The sequence below is a fragment of the Saimiri boliviensis genome, chromosome 2, assembly GCF_048565385.1.
Source record: "Saimiri boliviensis isolate mSaiBol1 chromosome 2, mSaiBol1.pri, whole genome shotgun sequence".
Classification (NCBI taxonomy): domain Eukaryota; kingdom Metazoa; phylum Chordata; class Mammalia; order Primates; family Cebidae; genus Saimiri; species Saimiri boliviensis.
The window spans coordinates 85194516-85218773 of record NC_133450.1 but is presented as its reverse complement, the minus strand read 5'-3'; the positions used below and the strand labels follow the sequence as shown (position 1 = coordinate 85218773).

The following is a 24258-nucleotide window of genomic DNA, read 5'->3' as shown; positions in this document are numbered from 1 at the left end:
AAATCAGCAAAAATTGATAACCCACTATCTGGTCAAAGAAGAGAAAGAGAAACAGAGAGTGTATAAGATAGAGAGAGAGTATAAATAATCAATATTAGAAATTAGAGAGACATTAAAAGGAAAGAACTGAGCATCTGTGTAGAAAAAGAGTATTAATGCCTTCGCTTCATACAAAACACAAAAATCAACTTAAAATGGATCATCTAACAAAAAAGCAAAAACTGTAAAATTCTTAGAGGAAACCACAGGAGAAAACATTTGTACCTTGTAGTAGGCAAAGATTTCTTAGGACACAAAACACACAAATCATAAAAGAAACAAACTGTTAATTGAACTTTATAAAAAATAAAAACCAAAAATAAAAATCTCTTCAACAGGGCCTGGCACACTGGCTCATGCCTATAATCCCAGCACTTTGGGAGCCTGAGGTGGGTGGATCCCTTGAGCTCTGGAGTTCAAGACCAGCCTGGGCAACATAGTAAAACCTTGTCTCTACTAAAAATACAAAAATTAGTCGAGCGTGGTGGCATGTACCTGTAGTCCCAGCTACTAAGGAAACTAAGAGGTAGGAGGATAACTTAAGCCCAGGAGGTCGAGGCTGCATTAAGGCAAGATCGCACCACTGTACTCCAGCCTGTGTGACTGTGCAAGACCTCATCACGAAAAAAAAAGAAAGAAAGAAAAGCAAAAGAAAAAGAAATCTCTTCAACAGATATTATATTAAGCAAACAAAAAAGCAAGTCACAGGATGGGAGAAAATGTTCACAGTACATGTATCTGACAAAGGACTCAAATCCAGAATTTATAAACAACTCTTCCAACTCAATAGCAAGGAAAAAAACCTCAATAAAATAATGAACTAAAGATTGTAACAGAGACTTCAAAAGATGAGACTTATAAATGGCAAAAAGTATATGAAAAGATTCTTGAAAATATGCTCAGCATCACCAGTCAACAAGGAAATGCACATTAAAACCATAATGAGATAGCACTCTACACATCCTAGCATCACTCAATTTATTTATTTATTTATTTATTTATTTATTTATTTATTTATTTTGCTTTTATTTTTATTTGGGGGGCTTTCAAAGCCAGAAAGCCTGCTAGACAAATTCTAAAAGAGCTGTAACACTAAATGGCTAAATGTAAAAGTTTGTCAATAGTAGGTACGGGTTAGGATGTGGAGACACTGATATACTCAAACTGCTTGGAAATTAAAATACTACAACCCCTTTGAAAGACTGACAGTGTCTTAAAAAGTTAAACTTACACGTACTCTCACAACCCAGCTATTCCCCTACTAGAAATTTACCCAAGAGGAATTAAGACTATGTCCACATAATGACTTGTACTGTAATCTTCACTGCAGCTTTATTCACAATAGCCCCAAGCTTGAAACAACTCAAATGTATTTTGTCAGGTGAATGAATAAACTTCGATGTATTCATGCAATGGAATACCACTCTGCAACAAAAGGGAATGCATACAGCTTAGATGTGTCTCAAATCATTATGCTGAGTGAAAGAAGCTGGACACAGAAGAGTATATGCTGTATGATTCCATTTACATAAATCGAATCATACAGTGGATTCCCACTAAATGGAAATCTATAGTGACCCAAAGTGATCAAAGTGATAAAAAGTGAGTTGCCACTGCCAAAAACAAAACAAAACAAAAACAACAGGAATTGCCTAGGGATGAATGAAATGCTGCGTTGCAAAGTAAAACAGACTCTTTGGTGGGGTGATAGAAATGTTCTAGATCTTGACTGCAGTGGTTATTTCATGGGTATACACACTGTCAAAACTCAGTGAATTTTATACTTAAACAGAAACACTTATTTATGTCAGTTCATAAATAACAACCCCTTTTTTTTTAAGTTAATAAATAACTAAGTTGAGAAGGTAAAAAATAAAAGTTGATGAGCCTGAACATGGACAGTGAAAGAAGAGTTAAAGAGAGTGGGCAGATTTAAGAAATTACCTTAAAAAATAAAATTAACGGACTGGATACAAGACTATCTGCTTCTCAGTCTTGCAGAATATGACTACAGTGGAATGACAAAGAATAGCCTCGGACCGCTGCCTGGACTGTGTTCCCAAAAAGATTGCTTCTGGGATTGAGAAGCAAATTGCATGGTTCTCCCGCTTTCAAACACCACCCCCTTGTGTTTATATGTGTAACGAATAGCACCCGATGGCTTGGGAGGTGCACGTGCCTTCCACGAAGGAAGAAGACGGGTAGCACCTCTGGGCATTTTTTGGAAATTATGTCACCACTGTTTGGCGGTCACTTCCCCCACCATTTCCCTCAGGCCCAGGGGAGTGGGCAGCCCAGGGGCCGTAGCACATACACTGAGTGTGTTCCATAAAATGCATGTGGGAAGCCTGGTGCCCAGTGCTGCCGCTCCAACATTACACGGAAAAATTAATAATAGTCCCAAGTATGCACAAGAGACACACTGAGAGGCTCAGGTGCCACACAACATACATCAAACGCAGGATGGACAAAACCAAGACATTTGACTCCCTTCCTCTGACTTTTGAACTGAACTATATGTGTAGGATTTTCAACAGAATAAAGTGTAATGGAATCTGTTTAGAGTTTCAGAAAGCTCACCAACCTTATAATGCTGGGAATATTATTTTAAGAACATTTTCTATACAGGAAATGGAGAATATTTCTTCTCCAGAAGTTGAGCCAATTAAAAAATGTTTGAAAAAAAAAAGGGAGAAAGAACGGGCATATTTTCGTTATCAGGAAGATTTTCTTCTTCACCTTTATTTTAGAATCAGAGGGCACATGTGCAGGTTTGAGAAAGGTATACTGCGGGATGCTGAGGTGTGGGCTGTGACTGAGCCCGTCACCCAGGTAATAAGTGTACTACCTGGTAGGTGTTTTTCAGACCTTGTCCCCCTCCGTCTCTCCCGCTTCTAGTAATCCCCAGTGTTTATTGTTCCCATGTTTATGTCCACAAACACCACATGCTCTCACTTATCAGCAAGATCAGAAAGATGTTAAATCCGTTGATGAAAATATAGTCCGACAGGGCCAGGCCAGAGCAAGCTTTTAGGAGTGTGCTGTGCCGTTTGTGTTTGGGGCAGGGGGAGGAGGGAGTTCAAAATCTAATGAGTTTAAACACAGATAAGCACAAATCATGAATCCAGGGACTAAAACAATCCCCACCCTCTGTTTTAAAAGAAAAGGAGACGGATTCTAGAGGGTCCGCCGTGACCTAGGAAAGGGCCTGTCCTCGTCTCTGAGCCCAGGAGCAGGTAGAGGGTGGTCCCCTTACTGTTTGTCTAGTATCCGATTGTGACTCCAACATTTCAACCAAGTTTTCAAACAAGAAAAATGAAAATAATCTCAGAGTTGATCTAAGCCTTCTCCCCTTTAGAAAGATGAAGTGACTGAGCCCCGGTTGGTGGTGGCATGATTGGCCCAAGGTCATGCACAGATAATGGCAGAATGTGAGTCAGAACCTAAATCTCAAAAATGCTGAGTAATTAAGAAAGAATTAACAGTTGTCCACCTTTTGCACTGTGTCAAGCACAATTCTAAATGTTTTGTATATAGTAATTAATCATAAAAAATTCCTTCAAGTGGGAGTGATGATCCCCATTTCACAAATGCTGAAACTGATGCTCAGAGGGGTAGAATTACCTGACCAGAGTTACTCTGCTTGTAAGCAGAGGTGTCAGGGTAAAAACACAAAGCCCTTAGATCCAACTGCAGAGTTAAATAATGCCAGTGGTGTGCTAGTACATTTTAGACAATAGAATCCCTAGGTTAAAAAGCTCTCATTGTGACATATGTCAATTTCTGTGGTATAAAGACCTCCTCCATGGCTAATTTCAAGTGACCCACATGACATCCCTGAATGGAGACCTGAGAAGCAATGCCTGTCTTCCACTTTCATTAACCAGTATGAAGCAGCTCCAGCACAGTGCTACATATGCCAGGCAGTCCTGAACCTGTAACTCAAGAAGGAGAAGAGCTAAAATGTTCTTGGGGAACAGCTAGAAACTGCACTAAGTGAAGACATGTGTCTGAACCAAGCCAAGGCTCTTCAGTCTGAACCTAAGATAAATAACTGTTGCTTCTTTAAAATCAACAGCATTGCGGGGTGCGATATCTCACTCCTGTAATCCCAGCACTTTTGAAGGCAGTGGTGGGCAGATCTCAAGGTCTGGAGTTCAAGACCAGCCTGACCAACATGGTAAAAACCCATCTCTACTAAAAATACAAAAATTAGCCAGGCGTGGTGGTGTGTGTCTATAGACCCAGCTACTCAGGAGGCTGAGGCAGGAGAATCACTGGAACCCAGCAGGTGGAGGTTGCAGTGAGCTGAACCACACTCCAGCCTGGGAAAGAGAGCAAGACTCCATCTCAAAAAAAAAAAAGAAAGAAAGAAAAGAAGAAGAAAGACCAACAGCTTTGAGGCTAAGAGGAGCACAGGCATAATCAATGATCAATGATCAATAAATTCCCAAAATACTGCCTGGGCATGGAGCCAGAACAAATAATGGGAGCAATGACATCATATAAGACCTTCAGCTTATGACACTCCAACTCTAAATCCTGTTATGAATCCCAAACACCTATGAATTCTACAAATACTGGGGCCAACTGCTAAAAGAAGCTGAAATATTGCCAGCCTATTAGACTCACGTCCAGCCTCACCTTCTCGGGATGAACCTCTCGGGCTGCTGCAGGCAAAGGACTTCTGGGCCCTGTGGCCTGCTAGCGGGACCTGACCAGTCCCAGCCCTGCTCTTGTTCACCGAAAGGTGAAATACTCTGTTAAATTATCACGCAGCAGTTTGATGACAGTCGCCAACTTTGAGGATGAGCAAAAGAAAGACTGATTCATTATGGGACATAGCTATAAATCTAAAATATTTATCAATGACAATGAAAGAATCCCTGGAACCCAGGCAATTAAAGAAACAGTAACACATATGGCATTTACCATGAGCCAGGCACTTTTCTAATCGCTTAAGTATCAACACATTTAATCATCATAACAACTCTGTGGAGAGGATGTCATTTCACAGAGAGGGTTCCTATTGACCAATAAGTAAACTGAGGCATAGGACACATAAGTAACTTGCTCAATACCACATCACTGCTAAGTGGCAGAGCTGAGATCTGTGCTCAGGCAGTCTGAGTCCGGAGCCTGCAATTGCACCCTTAATAAATGTATCTATTTATTAATAAGATGGGGAGCTACCAGATTTATCTAGCAAAACTTTTGTGGTTTCTTTTAGAAAGTATTAATTAGATATCTGTTTAAATGTTTTCTGTGTTATGTTAGAAAGATAACAAAAGAACACTTAAGTGAGGTCACCCCAGGACTTCAGGGCCCAGAGAAGGACTGCTCAGCATGGCAGCAAAGTCTCGGGATTAGGGATCATCCACAATTAGCATGGAACAGCATCAGCAGCATGTGTATAACATGATCAACTAGTCAGAGAGTCAAAGTGGAAAACCAAGTATTTGCAAGTCACCGCTGATCTCCTAGGAGAGGAGACCTCACCATGGCCTAGCTATGTATGGTGAAATATTGATAAAGAATGTATACATTTTTAATAGAGCTAAAGACCGTGATAAGGAGTCCTGAGTTTGAACAACCTTGGAAGAAGTCACCGAGGGGCCTATGACTCAACCAAGAACCTATGTAATCCACATCCTCTAATCTCAGCAATTTGGAGAAGGTATCCTTTCTCTTTTGGATCTCAAAGATGATTGCACCTGTTTGGAAGGTGTCAAAATGATGTTAACCCAACGACAATATTGAAAGAAGTAAAACAATACCCTCAGGAAGGTAAAAAAAAAAAAAAAAAAAAAAAAACAAGAACAGAAACAATGACAAAATAAATTAAAACCCATGACATTTAATATTTTAGAATAGGTTTAAGTCTAAGTGTATTATTAAATCTTGTCATTATGTAACTTACTTTGCATATGTTGTCTGCTGTCTAAGGTGGATGTCTCAAGTGGCCAAAAGCAAATTAGCCATACTAATTTTTGTATTGGAATTTAAATAGCTTCAGGGAATGTAATCAATCAAACTGATAATCATTATTATCAAATTGATAATCACTATAGATAATGCTCAAGAAAAACCTGGTTTTCAAAGTCCTGCTATTAGATAGACACAGCCAACACTGCCTCGCCCGCTCTCCCCACCCCATATCCTCGGGGCATTCCCGTTTCCTGACAGGCCACTGAGAATTCTTCATCTGAGGGCTTCCTGTGACCACCGGAGACTCACTGGCTCTGCAGAGGGGAGGCCAGAACTGCCACAAACTCCCTGAGCGGGCCTTGGCCAATGACTGCCGGGAGTTAGTGGATAAATGCCCCAGGTTTTTCTGGCCTTTCAGTAAGGAAAATTCAGGGCCATTTCCACCCTGTCTCCCAGAGATCCCCCGAACGAGTGAGCCTCAGCTGTCCCCAGGGCAACCTCCTTGATATGACACCGCTATGGGCTTTCTTCCCTTCCCTGTCTCAGTTCCCCATTCCCCTAGCGGGGTTTCCTGGGAGCAACCCAAACTAAGGTGAGAGATGAGTTTAATAAACAAACCATAGCTATTTCTAAGACTACTCCCCATGTGGCATGTGCTCTTGGACATTTAAGAATCTCCCAGTAGGACGGCTTGCTCTAGCAGCACAGCCAGAGGTGGGGGTAGGGACGCCATCTTGGGGAACCTTCTGCCTCTGCTGTCAGCATCTCTTTCCTCTCTCCTGTGACTGCCCTCTGGACACATGAACATCCCCCATGGCTCTCATTTTCTGATTCTTACTGGGAAGGTGTGCTTCCTTCCACTGGGAGCTGCAATTTCGGAAGGAAATCTTCGAAACAGCAATGTTCATTCACAAGGCTGGCGCCGAGCCCAGTGACTGTGGAGGGGATGATAGGAGTGGAAATGGGGAAAACACTCATTTACTCAGCTTCAAGAGACGGAGATTCCTGGGCCTTGAATCTGGTGCCAGGCCCCTGTGGGCCACAAGGGACTTCTGGTTATAGCTGCTGTAAGGCAATCCCTCAAATACAGAGTAAATGAAGGCCTAGTTCACTACCCACTCAAACATGGTGGTTCAGAGCTCAGGCTTTGGATCCGGGCTTGCCCATCTCTACTGTAACCTGGGGCAGATTTCCTAATGTCCTTGAACCTCAGTTTCCCCACCTATCAAAGGAGGGAAATATCATCTAACTCAGAGGGCATCCCTTTTAATAAAGAGAGAACAATCATAGTAAGTTTAAAATTACTGCGTGCTTAGTACATGCCAGGCACCTCCTATACATTCTCATTTCACCGTCACCCACACATAGCACAGTTATGATCCCTCCTTTATAAGAAATTTCTTCCAAATCACCCAGCTGATAAGAAGCAGATCCAGGGTTCACACTTGGGCGGGTTGGATTCCACTCTTAACTTCTGTGTTACACAGAACATATCCAAAGTAACTATCAGTGCCCAACACACACCAGGGCTTAATCAAAGTCGTCTCTTCCCTTTCTTCTTACTTCATCATTGTCTGCTGGGCTGTCTCACTGGGAAGGACTGTGAGGAGGAACACAGACAAGGACAGGTGCTTGGCAAACCAGCTTTTCACGAAGCCTCAAAAGGCAAAGGCTCAATGCCAAGCTCTTAATAAAGAGCCTTTAGAGCAAATAGATTTTGGCTTCTCCTTCTATTAATACCTAACCTTATAAGCTTCTACCAACCCCATAATTTTCTTCTCTGGAACCTGTACAAAATCCCCAAATGACTTTCAAAAAGCCAGAAAGCCAAGAATACTAAGCATCTGAAAGTTTCAGGTAAAATTAAGTCTCTTCTAAAACATCTTCATTCGCTGTGCTAGAGGAGCACTGGATTAGGAGTCTTTCAGCCTGGCTCTGGCATTTATTAAGCTGGGTGACCTTGAGCAAAACCACCTGTCTTCTCTGTGCCTCTGTTTCCTCATTTATTAATACAGAGATAATAATCTTTGTCTTGCCTTTCTTGAAGTTGCAGAGAGAATCATGTGAGGAATGCATATGAACATATCTCATAAATTATAAAGCACTGCACGAATGTGAGGAATTATTAGTGGTAATCCACAGCTTATCTGGCTTGCTAGGATGATTCTTGAATAAGAAAAACTAGAGCCAAAAAGCAGAAGTGAGCAGCAACTGGAATGAGCAGAGTCCAATGGTAAAGGAAAAAGAGCTGTCAGAACCTCATTTTCAAGGCTGGCAGTTAACCCTCAATCAATTTTATAAGGCAGGGAAATAGCCATATTTTTAATTAAGTGTTGGTGGTAGGCTTAGTAACATAAAATTTAATGGTAGAGAAGACATCCGCTTAAAGAAACACAGCTTCTTACCTCTCCTTCTAGGAAAGATATCTTTTCTAAAAGCTGCAGTATTAAGAGCTGTTTCTGTTGCAACTTCTTCTTTAATGATTCAATCTAGAAAGAAAGGGATAGAAAATTATGAATCAAAAATGTACGATCATATAAGTACAAGTCTATCAACTGGAATACATGCCTTTGGTTTTTATTTGTTTTTATTTTTATTTCTATTTTCCTCATTTCCAGTGGGGTTGGATAGTTTTCACGGAAACAGCCTGCATACTGATTCTCTGTGCTTTGTATTAACATGAGATGCTCCGTGACAGGGGGATTCTGTGAACAGGTGAGCCTGGGACAGCAGACATGATTTTGGAGTCACAGCTCATTAGCTTTGATTAACTCAACATTTCCGCACTGATTTTGCTGTGTAACCCTTTAAAACATCCAGCAGATCTTCCAGAGAACATGCCCTGGGAAATACAGACACATCTCTCCAAAAAATGATTATTCAGCTTGAATTTATGAGGCAGCCTGCATTTCAAACATTTGGCTGTGTTATTCAGTACATTCATATTTGTTCAACCAAGCGTCAAGAGTTGGTTAGAAAAAAGGATCACTAGAAGTCTCATTAAGTGTTGAAATTCAGAGGCTTGAAGACTCATGTGGCCTGGAGTAAGCAGGAAAGGCTTCCTAAAAAGACTCATCTTTGCTTGTTTAATATATTCTATCTTAACTACTCTTTGTTTTTCAGTCATATATCACGTCTCCCTAGACAAACTGTAGCTTCCCTGAAAGCAGGAACCAGAGTACTCTGTACCAGCCATGTTATGCATAATAGTGGGAATAGTATGTAGGTTCATTAATAAAGCATTAACTTTCTAAAAATCCTATATATTGAATGTGTGTGCTCCCAAAAGTATTTTAAAAAATCACTCTCAGGCCAAGCACAGTAGTTCACTCCTAGAATCCCAGCACTTTGGGAGGCCAAGGGAGGAGGATTGCTTGACTTTAGGAGTTCAAGACCAGCCTGAGCAACATAGTGAGACCCTATCTCTACAAAAAATCAAAAAATTAGCTGGGTGTGGTGGCGTGTCCCTGTAGTCCCAACTACTTAGGAGGCTGAGGTGGAAGGACAGCTTGAGCCCAAGAGGTCAAGGTGGTAGTCAGCTATGATGGTGCTATTGTATTCCAGCAGGTGACAAAGTGAGACTCTATCTCAAAACAAAACAAAACCAATTTTAAAATCTCTCTCAGCACAAAATGACACCATTCCTATGGAAGTGAATCTAGCAATATCTAGGAAAAGTACGTATGCATTTACCCTTTGACTCAGCAATTCCATTTTGAGGAAAAGATTCCAGACACATTGGCCAAAATATGAAATAATATGAAAAAAGATTTTTTGTTATTTTAGAAAACACAAAACAGAACTCCATCAATACATGACTGGTTATACAAACCATGGTATGACGGAGGTCTGTATAATCTTCCAAAAAATGCAAAAGATCTCAAACACTCTGATAAAGTGTATTGTAAGGTAGACAGTATACTAGCTTTGATGTAAAATGGGTGGGGAAACATGAATGCATATATACTTGCAAGAGAAAAAATGCAAAGAAAAACTAAACCCTAATTATTAATAAATACTTTCCAATAGGGAAAGGGAAGAACTTAAGTGAATGAGATAGAATAACCTAAGTTATTACATAGGATTATGTAATAAAGATAAGCTTGTTACGTAGGTTTAACTTTAAAAGCATATTTTATAGACTCAAAAAATAAAATGAAACCAAAAAGAAAAAAGTAAGCCCTAAAATCTGAGAACAAACTGAACTGAAGAAACGATGTACATTAAATTGGTGAGAAGTATTAATCCAAGTGTTGTTAGAATACAGTGATTTGACTCTGTATTCTTCGTGGAATTTTAAAGATAAGCAGAGTTGCAAAGTAATCTCTCATTCACTGGGAAGATTGTTAGTAGTAACACTGATGCTATCTTGAAACCATTTGATACATATTGCAGTATTATCATGTTTGGAACCCAGATTTTTACTGTAAGAGAAAGCAATACAAGTACGAAATCAAAGAAGTAAACAAAGTTTTGTTAAATTTGAAATGACGATATCAGTATGAATTCATAATTTTTATTTTCTTAAGTAAAATGTGTATCCCTACTCTACCTAATGAGAGAACTTGGAAACAGTAAGAACATAATATGTCAAGACTGTGGTCTTTAAATAGCAGCCCCCACTAAAAAAAAAACACGGAACATCTTGGTGAAATGGCTCATTTCAGGAGATGAAATGGCCCATTTCAGCACCACCCATGACGTGTTCTTGCCTTTCCAAAAACTCAACCCGAATCCAGTCAAGCTTCTAGAACTAATAAGGACACAAAAAGTTTAATCCAGAATGTGAACTTTTTTGTTTGTTTATTTGAGATGGAGTCTTGCTCTATTGTCCAGGCTGGAGTGCAGTGGCAAGATCTCGGCTCACTGCAACATCTGCCTCCTGGATTCAAGTGATTCTCCTGCGTCAGCCTCCTGAGTAGCTGGGACTATAGGGGCATGCCACGACACCCAGCTATTTTTTATACTTTTAGTAGAGATGGGATTTCACCATACTGTCCAGGCTGGTCCCGATCTTCTGACCTCAGATGATCCACCTGTCTCGGCCTCCCAAAGGGCTGTATTACAGGCATGAGATTACTAGCCAGAATGTGAACATTTTTACAAGACAAATGGCTCATTCTTGGGTAGGAATAAAAGTAGTCGGGACAGATGGGGGCAGTGATGTTCTAGATTAGGAGACTTTAGAAACATGACTAAATGTAAACACAATGCATGGCCGACTGGAACAAAGCATTAGAAAAAAAGACACTTTGGAAAATGTTATTGCAGATAGGTATTAAATAAAAGCAAGGAATTACCATTAATTTTGTTAGGTGTGATGATGTTATAGTTATGTAAGAAGAAGTCCATATTTTTGGCGAAGACGTATGGCGAAGTCTATAGGAAACATATGTAGAATGTCTGGGATTTGCTTTAAAATACTGCACAAGAGGAGGGAAAGGGGAAGGAGTAGGTAAAGCAAGTATGGCCAAATCTTGCTATTTGCTGAACCTGGGTAATGTAGGGGGCTCCATCAATTATTCTCTCTGTTCTACGTGCATTTGGCATTTTCATTATCAAATATTTTAAATTTCACATGGTGTCAAAAAAATGTAATCCTCTGACATGACAAGTAAACCATACAAAATAGAACAGAAACCCCCATAAGAAAAAATGCCCAATGTTAATAAAAATTAAAGACATTACCAATTAAAAACAGTAATGGGTTACCCTTGACTACCTATTAAATTTACCCAAACTATTGAATGGAGAAGGGAGTGCTGGTAGGGCTGGGAGGGGCGGCGCGTCTCCAGTGTTGCAGGTGGCACTGTAAATTAGTATGACCCTTCAGGCAATTTAGCAATAAATATTAAGAGCCATAAAGCTGTTCATACCCTTTGATCCACTAATCCCACTCCTGGGAATTTATCCTAAGGATATAATTCAAACATAGGAAAAAGCTGTATATATATAAAGATGTTCTTGCTCCCATTATTTATAATAGAGAGAAAATGGAAATAACCTTAATGTCTCGCACTAAAGGAATAGGTAATAAATTATAAAATATCAATTTGATGGAGTATATTACACAAACAGTAAAAAACAAATATACTGCAAAATGGAAAGTTTACAAAAAGCCTCAAGGGATAGAAAAACAAAAGCTTACAATGATGAAAGTAAAGGCTGGAGGAGAAGTTAGAAAAGTGGAATACTTCTGGGGTTGTGGTAGGGTTAAAGTTTGTTTTGTGTAAATTTCCTTCCATTTCTGTAGGAATAATTTCCAAAAATTATTCTCATGGTGCACATTTTTCATGCCTTTTTATAGTAGTAAGATTTTTAAAGTTGACTTTTAAAATCTTTAAATGAAAGGCAAAATGGAACTAAACGATTCCAAGAAAGTCAAGGGTAGTATTTAATCAAATGATGTAAAAAGTGATTTCAAATAAACCGTTTCACTATCTCTGAAGAAATAAAAGTGGTTTGTGAGGCAAGGAAAGCAAGAGAGGTGGTTTAAAAACACCTCATGAGCAGCTGATGTAAGACATTGAGAGGATCCTACTGGTCACTGCCCCCAGATTGCAGTTTAAAAATAAATCAATGAATGACAAAGACATCACCTAGAGAGAGTGCTGTGGGGAGAAGGTCTCTGGAATTCTCATGAGAGCACAGAGGGCTGATGTTAGCCAGGAGAGAAACCTGGTTCTGGGGAGAAGGAGCTGAGCAGGAGAAGGATTTGAAGATGCCGCAGCTTCTAGCAAGAATCATGGTTTTCAACAATGGTGTGCCAAGAAGCAATTATGCTCTTGGGCTAAATGAATGCTGTCCATGCAGGTTTGCTTTTATCCTGGAACATTTCTTACAGAAACATCTTGTCTAGTATAGTCTGTGATCTGAGTTGACTTGTTCAGATAAGAGCAAAAAGGATGCTAAGGATGGAAGAGTCAGTGTATTGCCGGCCCCAAGGGGTGCCAACCTTGAATCTCAACTTAGTCTCCACATGGGTCTGCCCTGAAGAACCTCCCATGTGAGACACCTAGCTTCTAAAGTAAGTAGACTCACATGCTCCTGGGTTTGATATTCTCCAAGTAACATCGGACTCTCCAGCTTTTGGTTCTTTTTTCACAATCTTTAAGTCACACACCTGTGACTAGTGTTATTTCTGACTACCAACTTCAAAGAATCCTGAAATATTTCTTGTAGCACCTAGCACACTTTCCAAAGGTAGCTACTATTACGTGATTACTGATGTTTCTCCTTCCCTAGATTGTGAGCTTCCCAAGAGCAAAGACCTTGATCATCTTTATATTCTCAGGTAACAAATGAATGAATCAACAAATCCATCCAGCCATCCCTAAACAATCCATCCCATAGAGTTCAGGGGGAAAACCGTCTGCAACCGATGCCTGAAGGTCCAATTGAGCCAAGATGATCTTACTAAACACATGTCCCCAGAGCAACCCCTAAATCAGGAGCTACTGCAAAATCCAGGGTACTAGATAGCTGGTATGCAAGACCATTAGGCACCTTTGCTCTCACTTCTTGATGCATTAAATGTGTAAGTTTGACCTTCAATTTACCCTTCGCAAAGCTGCATTTAGTTCTAGCTGTCACCAGGTGGTGGTAAATGATGCAAGTTACCAGGCTCAAATCAGGGCATTAAGAACTGAGAAATTAGAAACACTCATTTTCTAGACCTCACCTATTTGATTTATGTAAGAACATAATCTTGCAACAGCTAAATTTAAAAATCAAATAGTAAGCCCCCTTATAGAACAAGGATTTACTACACGTCTTGGTAAAGTCTGGGACCTTTTAAGTGATATTAATAGAATTTTTTCTCATTTTTGTTCTGCTTCGTATGTCTCTTTGTAACACAAACTGAATCGATGCCTTGCAGCCTGATCAATCATACAGGATGTCAGTCTCTAAGACTACAGGCCAGTTTGATATTTAAGGAGGGAGGGGGAATAAAGGTTCTTCTAGTTTCTCAAAACTGATTGTAGGTGGTTTGAGCTAAGTAATCATCCTTAACCACGGCCACACGCTGGAGTCCCATGGAGGGAGCTTTTACAAAACACAAACGCTCTGGCACCAGTAATGCGGAGTATCTCACTCTCCCACTTAAAACCCGCCTAGGCTTTCAATGTTGAAACTCACTAGCATGGCACAGAAGGCCCCTCTGCTGTGCTCCCTGTTTCCCCACTTCGATTTCATGCTCATCCTGTCCCTTCAATGAACCTACATGTAAGACACTCCACCCTCTCAGCACTCCATGAACACACTACAGTCCTGCCTCTGGCCTCTGCACACACAGGCTGGTGGCTCCATTAGGAACGCCTCCCCATCCTCCATCCCCTTTTCCACCAGAAAAACTGCTGCTGTCACAATCTACCCACAGTCACCTCCCAGGCCAGCGCTTTCCAAGTCCTCCAGGCTGGCTTTGTGTCCCCGCTCCTCTGTGATAGGTACGTCAGCCTTTGAGCCTACCCCTGCTACGACACATCAATGTTACTGCCATCCTTTCTTGACTTCCTGCCCTTGTACTAGACCCCAAATCCACAGGGAACAAGTGGTTAGTGTATCAATTATCCCATATAAAAGATCACTTCTCTCAGGAGCTGAAATTACCCTTGCCAAGCCACACATTTTAACAAAAACTGCTTTAGAAACAGGTTGCTACAGTTAAAAAAAAAAAAAAAAAAAGCATCCTCCCAATATGTTTTGAAAAGAGCTCATATCTCAACCAGACCAAAATGAAACTGTACAAAAACTTAGTACGGTTGTTATGGATTCAGTGACGAATCCACAGCTGGAAGTTGTGTGGCTTCTCAGCTTCCTGGAATTTCTTCCCATTAGTAACAAGTAGGACACAGTCCATTTCATGTCAAAGGATAGAAATGAGACAGCTCTAGAGTAGGAGTCATGCGAACAGCACCCAAATGTGCAAGACTCATGAAGCATAATTCAATATTGAACTTGGGGACTGTGAAGAGAAATTAACGAAGAAACACAGCAGCAATTAAGAATTAAATACCAGAGAGCACTTGACACAGGCTGTTCAGAAATTGTGCTTTGGGGTATTTTCTTTCACCAGCTGGCAAAGGATAATATACCCAAAAAATACCTTGTGTAAAACAGGAAACACACCAGGCAGAGCATGGGAACAGCACACATCACTTTTATTATGTACTGGGAGCGTCATGTGTATGATCAACTTCCCCTCTCACCCCCCTTTACTGATACTAGGAGGTAGGTTAAAACCGACGTCAGACGTAGGCGTTTCAAGCTGAGAAAAAGACAGACCAGCCATGAGAGTAACAGAAGGTGTCACACCAAAGCTTGATCAATCTCTCACAAATGAAAGGCTAGTGAAAAGAGGTGAACCATTAAAATAATTAATTGGAAGGCCATTGGGCTGAGGTGGCTCCAGTGCCTTGGGTTCTGACGGAAGCAAACTTTAACCCATCTCAGAGTGAATGGTCATAGCTTAGGAAAATGAAATTTAGCCAGGCGCAGTGGCTCAAGCCTGTAATCCCGGCACTTTGGGAGGCCGAGGCGGGTGGATCACGAGGTCGAGAGATCGAGACCATCCTAGTCAACATAGTGAAACCCCATCTCTACTAAAAATACAAAAAAAATTAGCTGGGCATGGTGGCACATGCCTGTAATCCCAGCTACTCAGGAGGCTGAGGCAGGAGAATTGCCTGAGCCCAGGAGGTGGAGGTTGCGGTGAGCCAAGATCGTGCCATTGCACTCCAGCCTGGGTAACAAGAGCAAAACTCCGTCTCAAAAAAAAAAAAAAGAAAGAAAGAAAATGAAATTTAAATTTAACCAATCAGAAAATACCAACTAACCTCTAAATAGGGACTTTTTTTTTTTTTTGAGACAAAGTCTACCTCTGTAACCTAGGCTGTAGCATATTGGTACAACCATAGTTCGCTGCAGCCTAAAACTCTTGGGCTCAAGGGGTCCTCCCACCTAAGCCTCCCAAGTAGCTAGACTTAAGGAATGACGAACTGTGTCTGGCTAATTTTTTAATTTTTTGTAGAGATAGGGTCTTGCTATATTGCCCAGGCTGTTCTCAAATCCATAGCCTCAAACAATCCTCTTGCCTCAGCCTCCCGAAGCTCTGGGATTACAGGTGTGGCCAAAGTAGGGACTTTCTACTTTAATCAATCAAATATTTTCCTTGTCTTGCTTCCATAAACACCTGTAAAAGTTTTTCCCTCATGCCCCCTAGGTGAAGTCCTCAATTACTTGTGGCCTGGGCCTGATTCATCCATCACTGCTTCCTCAAATGAACCATTTAAAAACAGAAAACAGAAAACAAAGCTGATGGTCACATTTAATCAAACTGTTTAAATCTTGTAAGGAAAATGGAATTCAATATTTTAAATCCACATTGTTTATTCTATTTGAACATTTGACATTACTGTTTATTTTATTTAAAATTTGTTTTATTTTGTTTTCATTTTACATGAATGAAGCCTGAGTGAGCTCTTGAAAATTCCATCCCTGACCCAGTCAGTTCACCATTTCCCTGGATTTCTAAGAGTTTTGAAAACAATAATGCGGATCTTCAAGCTATTTTCTTGTGAAATTTTCAAATAATGTAATGGCATAAATTTCTCCTGAAATAAACATTTTAAGCTGTTTATTTGAAATTTGTTTATAATGTTTCATTTCATTGTGTTCAGAATGAGTGTTGGGGCTGTGTGTACTTGCACACGTCACAAAACTCAACCACTGGTTAATAAACACACCGAAGCTCCCAGCCACCATCCCCAACACCCCTGCTTTGTTTCGTTCTTGTGGGCCTCATTTATAGACATTCTGCTTAAGACAGATTCTGCAAAAGAATGTCACATTGAAAATATTACCAAAGATGCATGACTGCCAATCAAAGCATCTCATCAAAATGAGATTACTAGGGTTATGAATTCTAGGTCAAAATAGCGCAACATGATACTTCATTGTGTGTTCTTACAGCCTTTTCAGGGGAAATTTATGCCATTACATTATTTGAAAATTTGAAAATTTTACAAAGAAATAGCTTGAAGATCCCCATTATTGTTTTCAAAACCTCTAGAAATCCAGGGAAATGGTGAACTGCCTGAGTCAGGGATAGAACCTTCTAGAGCTCACTTGGGCCTCTGCCACCGTCTACCTCTGCCTCCTTTTTTTTCCTGACAGTGCCGTGTCTTTAACCCAACCTCTTGATCCCTCTGTGATATGGCAAACCATTGTTTCCATTTCTCTCAACAAGAGAGAAATGGTGTTTGATCCCCATCTACCCACTGATATGAGAATAACTGATATTCTACACTCTTCCTCTGAAAAAGTTTTTTATTTTATCTATAGCATCCCTTAATTCTATTTTGGAAGTCCTGTAACATTGTAATTTCATAGTTACTGTACTTTTTAAAGTGCATTCTCTTTGATAAAAGCCACCACAAAATGTAAGAATAAAAAAGCTCAGCCTCTTTGTAACAACAAAAAAAAAATAATGCATAGAGAAGTATGACAAGATCAGAATCTGCCCTGCACTAATGCAGCATGAAAGGAGAGTTTAATCAGGATGAAGAAAATGGTGCATTATCTCATTTGGAGGAGACTAAAGGGAATGAATTAAGGCCACAACAAAAAGAAACTGAAAAATTGCTAAATGAAGCACTGAGTGGGGAAAATGAAAAATCAATGAAGGAATGGAGGGAAAAAGGTACATTTTTCATCTTCATGATGCTTGATTGGGTTTGTGGAAATTCATTTTCAATTAATGTGTCTTGTGGCATTCAGCCAGGCTAGATATGAACATGGCACATATTTTAATCAATTTTTTCCTATTAAGTTTGAAGTAATATATAATAATAGAACTACACCATTCAAAAGGATCGGTTGCAACTGGCTTCTGAGGTAAAATAATGTAATTTGGTTTGATTTCTATCTTATATTAAAGATAATCCAACTTCTCCTGAAAGAGAGGAGGAGCACTCTGGTTCCTAAGCGTGACTTGGCTGTACAAATGTCAGGGAAGGATGGTTAAACTCCTTCCCAATCTGAGCACCTTTGCTGAGAAGGAAGAAAAAAGGAACGTGCAATCTACAAGGAACTTTGCTGGGTTAGCTCATGATTCGCAGAGATAACCTTAAGTGGTTATCTCTACCGTACCAGGAAACTGAGGTTCCAATACTTCATCATTCATTCATTCTCTTTACGATCATCTGGATGCGGATAGGGCTGAGATGAAGACCCAAGTAAGTGTCTGTGAGGCCAAGAACCAGGCTGTCCTATTCACACCACACCGTGTTCAAAGGTGTGCTTCCATCCTCCCTGTGATGACATCCTATGGCTGCGAAGCTGCCCTGGAGAGTAGGCAGGGCTGGGAAGAGGGTTGACATGTGATATCTTCTACCACAAAGTATCTGTCAGGGGCCTGATTCTTTAGGCTGTTCATTTTTGCCCTCTATGATTCAAGAGGAGGCTGGTGGAATGGAGAGGGGGAAGAAGCTTACATACCCCTGTGCTTTTCTTGATGAATTCCGTTTCAGAGACAAAACACCAAATCCTGAACAGGAGTGTCCAGGGAGAGAACGGTTTCAAAGTCATGTAATACATCTATATGGACGCCTCTAGCTCCACACCTGGCACGTTGCTGGTTCTAAAACAAAAATGCATTTTAAAAGCTCTTCCTAAAGTTCAAGTGCCTGGAAAGTGAATGCTCTCCAGCACTAGCCAGGTCTCTCCTTGAAGCGTTCTTGCTGTCCTCCCTGCTCCTCTCCCCTCCTATTCCTCCAGCACCCACTGGCCAGAGGCACCACTCAGGCTCAGATCGGATCAGGCAATAGGACGCCATTGAAGAATTAGGAGCAGAGTGATGGAGGACGTCCTTCCTGGCTTGGTGCTAATAAACCATCACAACTGGTATCAACCTGTATTTCTAGCCTCTTCATTTCTCACTCCCTCATACTATCCAAACTAGATGAATGCTCTGTGAACCCACCCTATACTTACTGGTCTCCATATTTTTGCTTTTACTTATTCTATCTCTTGTCTGACATGTCCACCCATTCAATCCCTGCCTAGAAAAATCCAATCTATCCTGCAAGGCCTGGTCAAACACTATCTCCTCCCTAAAGACTCTCCACCCACATCAGAATTAGTTTGTACTGGCAGGAACTGCGCTAGGCATTTAGCACGTGTCGTATCAGTCAATCCTTACAACCACCTCTGGAGGAAGTACTGTCAAAACAGTACCATGTCATTGATAAGGAAATCAAATCTTGGAGAGGATAATTTGCTCAAGATTCAAAGCCTAGTCAGGAGCGGAGGCAGTATGCGAAACCAGACTTGATTTACTCAAAGCCTGTGAACTGAACCACTAAGCTTTCCAGCCTCTGTGTTCCCATCACTTACGACATTTTGCCTCAAGTTCTAATGAGTTTAAATGTCAGCCAAAAGGTCCTTTAGAGCAGGAACTCATGCCCATTTTTGCACTCATGCTCATAAGAGGGTCTTGTTAAACGTTTACCAACTGTCCCATCAGAAAAGAGCTCCTCATAAATTGTACCTGGCTCCCGCTCATCCGCATTCCCACTCTTAAGCCCAGGGAGTGGGTTTCCTTCGGTCTTCAGCAGAAGGAAAGGAAAGCAGTAATATTCAAAGACAACGGTACGGGGGAAATAACTCCAGCTTGACGAATCTGACATGAGGAAAATCAGTATGGCAATGCTATTAGAGAAACAAGCTTTCTGTGAGCCAAAAATAACAGGAGTCCTATTCATATCACACACAAAAATAAATTCTACATGGATTATTCTTTATTTGGCCAAGAAATATTTATTGAGCAACTATCATTTGCCAGTGACTATCCCAAGTGTTAGAGATATACAGCCACAAACAAAATAGATGCAAGTCCCTGCCCTCATGGGACTTACATTCTAGTGGAAGGAAACAGGCAACAGACAAAATAAACATACAAAACAGACAAATAAAGTGCAAGACATATTATTGGATGATAAGTGCTGTGGAGAAAAACAGAGTAAGGAAGAGGATAGAGTGGACGGATGTGCAGGTTGTAACTGAAGACCTAAAGATGAACAATCAAACTTCAAAACCATTACGGAAACTATCTATGTGACAAACCAGACATACAGCATAGCCAAAAAGATGCACTTCACTTCTACCAACATTAAAAACTTACATATTATAAAAGATACCACAAACAAACAACGTTGACTAGAAGATAATGGCACCCAAATAATTTTTGATAAATGATTAATATTGATAAGACATAGAATTCCTACAAGTTAGCTGGAAAAAAAAGAAAAACAACCTAATATTAAAATGACCAAATGATATGAACAACCATTTCGTAAAGGAAGAAACCTGAATGGTCATTAAGCTTAAGAAAAGTTTCTCAACCTCACAAGTTGCAATGAGTAATAATCAGGCTGACCCAAATTAAAATTAAAACACTGAGATGCCATTTCCTAACTGGCCAAAATTATAGTCCACACAGTGCCAACTGGTGGCGAGCGTTTGGAAAATCTCGCGTCTCATATGTGACTGGTGGAAATGTATGGGCACTGTGGGCAGTGATGGGACAATATTAAAAAGATGAAATTGCGTCAATCCCATGCACTAGCATTTTCTCCTCTAAGTATACTTCCAAGTTAGAGAAGGTATTATTTGCAAAAGAATAAAAATTTCGATAGGATAAATAAGTTACAATATATTCAAATAAAAGGATATTACACAGCCTTGAAATAAATAATCTAGATCTATATGGAATAACAGCAAATAAACAAAACTGAGAAATAAGTTGCAAAATATGTACAATAAAATTTATTTTTAATATTACAAATTAAAATTTATGTAAAATTTAAAATACAAACTAAGCCACATACTTATGATTTTACTATATTTATATATATATTTGGTCTCTATTGAGGCCATACCTTATGTATAAATATATATAAACATACAAGGCATGGCCTAGATCAGGCGTCCCCAAACTTTTCACACAGGGGGCCAGTTCACTGTCCCTCAGACCGTTGGAGGGCCGCCACATACTGTGCTCCTCTCACTGACCACCAGTGAAAGAGGTGCCCCTTCCTGAAGTGCGGTGGGGGCCGGATAAATGGCCTCAGGGGGCCATGGGCCGTAGTTTGGGGACGCCTGGCCTAGATGGAGAGCAAATTGCCTCTCAGGAAGAAGACAGGGTGAAAGAAGGAAAAGGAACAGAATGGGGGAGGGGTAAAAAGAGAATCTCTTCATCTGTGATGTATTCTTGTATTAAAAAAAAAAAAAGAAAGAAAGAAAATCAGAAACAAATGTGCCCAAATGACAACATTTGGTAATTCTAGAAGAGGGTACATGGGTTTTTCCATCATTTTCTATAACTTTTTGCAATTTAAATTTTTTTCCAATTAAAAAGTAACAAGAAGCAAAGAACAAAGGCCGGCTTTGCAGCCACACATCTGTGTATGGAGTGTGGCACCATTAGGAGTGTGGCACCATTACTATTTGCTGAGAGACTGCCAGCTACTTATTTTTTAAGACTCAAAGCCTCAGTTTCCCATGCTTAAAAAATTGGGCAAATAACAGCTTCCAGAGATGACTGACATGGGAATGTGACATCCATATGCATTGCCTTGGAATAAGAGAAGCATTTGTGACCGGTAGTGACCTGGAACATTAATTACTTAGCCTCACATACTTCCTATGGCCAGAAACTGGGCACCAGGTCTCTGAGAGTCTCTGAGAAACAGTTCCAAGTCAATTAAAACAATTTCAATAAACAGAGCATAGGTTCAACACTTCCAAAGAAAACTATCTTTTCCCTTGAAAAGACAATTTACATTGTGAATATAGTAACCAACACTGGTCATAGAATGAACCTGCTTTTTAAAATAATACATATAATACATACAGAAAAAAGGCTGCCACAATTGTGCTCTTTCTCATACCTTCCAAAAATTGACATGTTAGATAAAGCATCTAAGATTTTGAAATAAACAAGTGAATAATACCATGTTAAACACTAGCATTAGAAACCGTAACACTGTCATTTACGATAAGTAACTCCTGCCTTAAACTTTCGAGTAGCCCCTCCTTTGGGTGTGGCGTGAGTGGCTAGGAGACAGAGCTGTAGCCTTGGAGTCCAAGACTAAGGATCCAGTTAAAGGAGGGAATGCGGTGGAAGGGCAGCATTTGAGCACATGACTCAGGTTTGACAAGCAGTAAGCCAAGTTCACACCTTATCACAGTCCAAGCAAGAAAGAGGTGAATTGAGGGGCACCAGCAAAGGCAGAAAAGAGTAGTTAGAAGTAGGTCCTGTGATGCAAAGAACCAGATCTAGGGAGATCAATAGTGAGCCTAGGACCCAGGGCCAGCGCCAAGTGCAGGAGACATCAAGGGCATCCACCTAGGTGGCACTCTCAGGTCATGCAGTATTACAGGAACCTCACTCACTAACTGCTCCAGAATAAGGCCTGCCTGGCCTCTGGATACCGTCCACAGCCAGAAAGAGAGAAGAAACTCCAAAAGCAGAAGAAAGCACACCACCCTTAAAGTGGAACTCACATGGGTGACCCACCTTCTCTAAAGGTCACTGCATTCTCTTAATTATTCCATTTTTTAAAACTTGGTAATGAATCAGTGCTGCCAGAACAAATGTCCATGACTTTTCCACCAGAGACTTAGAAAAACATTAGAGCAATAAAGATATCCCTAAACAACAGGGTAGGTAACAACACTAAGCTAACATCCATATGAGACTCTGAAATCTGCCTCTGTCTCCTTAGTGGAAATCGGAATACCCAGCATAGTATCTGGGGATCTGTGTCTCAACAGCACCGTGCACAGGTCGACAATATTAACAGTTAATTACTGATATGGAAAAGTATTCATCTGCTTCGTTCCCATTCCCACTCTCCTTGCTTAAGCTGGGCAGAAGCGTCTAAATGAAAGCAAAGTCAAATATTAACAAGAAAGCATCCTCATGCCTGCTTTGCCATGAAGGAGTGGTAGGAGCGGAGAACTAGCCAACGTCTGAGGGACACAGGGCCTCTGAGCACACTCACTCCATGAGCCCAATCTCTTAGCTTATGAAGACTCATGCCACCCATTGCTATGACTGTGGCTACTACTGCTACTTGTCTGCAAAACTGTCATGTTCTGATGAAACACCAATGCCTACAGCAATCTCAACAAAGACCTCTATAAAAATAAAGCATACATGAAGGAAGTGTCAGTTCAACACATTTCAGCCAAATAGATTTCTCTTTATCAGACACACTTCGTGAAGTTGGTTGAACCACTTCAGGCAAAATGCTGATCGTGACAGAAGTAAGCTAAATTCCTCTTAGAAGAGTGCTAAGATGACAGTGTTGACATCCATTCAGAAAGGATACCCTCAGGGCCACCTCTTATATGCAAATTGAACCAAACCACATAGACACCTGGCTGTTTCTGTACTTTCTGGGGAGTGATGTGGTGGGAGCACTTCCTTCCCAGAACACTAAGATTCTTCAAACTCTCTTCCCATCTCCTTAGCAGATGTCTTTGGCAGCTTTTCCGTAAGTAAGGATTCATCTTCCAAGCCTCCACTTGGAACTTCCCGAATGGTTCTTTGGTAGTCTTTTTCATTGCAGTTCCTTCTTTGATGTCTACTCAAGTTCCTAAAAATACTCTGTGAATCTCTGAGTTCTCTTGACTCTGCAGTTTGAGGCTGTACAAGTCAGGGTAACAGTATGTGGGTGTTTTCACAAACAAGAGCCCCACATCGTCAAATTTTCCTTTCAAAAGTATGTCCTTCCTGTTTGCTTCATTTGCTCATCATAGATAAATCCCACCTTTTCCCAGCAGAGTGTACAAGTGTTCTTCTAATCACGAACAATAAGGGAATCGCTTCCAACCCAGAGCAGGCTACCAATTTATCATCTTCCAAAGAGCCGGAGACTAAATCTGGAGAAGAGCTCGTGCGACATGATCTGGAGACAGTTCAATTGAGTGGATTAGGTTTGTGGGCTCAGGGCTATGGCTCCTTTCCCCTACCCCCAGTGTGGCTAATGACCCATCATGAGAAGTACCTGAAATCCTCTAAACAGAGCATTTAGCAAAAGCAGACTTTTGTATGTGTGCACCTTTCAGCACCCCACATAACAGTTTTAAATTGTGTGCCAGCAAATGGCGGAATCGTTTAAAAATGGAAGATACTTGGGATGAACAGAATTTAAATTTTAAAAATTGCTTTATGTATAAATACTCTTGTCAAGGGACTGACGGCTAAGCTAGAAAACAGCACAG

The 24258-nt window shown here is 40.5% G+C and overlaps 1 protein-coding gene and 1 pseudogene across 3 annotated transcripts in view; both read right to left on the bottom strand.

Moving 5' to 3' along the window:
• MYZAP (myocardial zonula adherens protein) overlaps positions 1-24258 on the bottom strand; it is a 94553-nt gene that overhangs the window by 15755 nt on the left and 54540 nt on the right. For 2 of the 3 annotated variants that reach the window (XM_039468876.1, XM_074393830.1), the window contains one exon: positions 8373-8456. In XM_039468876.1, coding sequence (XP_039324810.1) covers positions 8373-8456 — 84 coding nt within the window. The other variant, XM_074393831.1, reaches the window with a different exon arrangement.
• LOC120364139 (U7 small nuclear RNA) lies at positions 1078-1134 on the bottom strand (annotated as a pseudogene).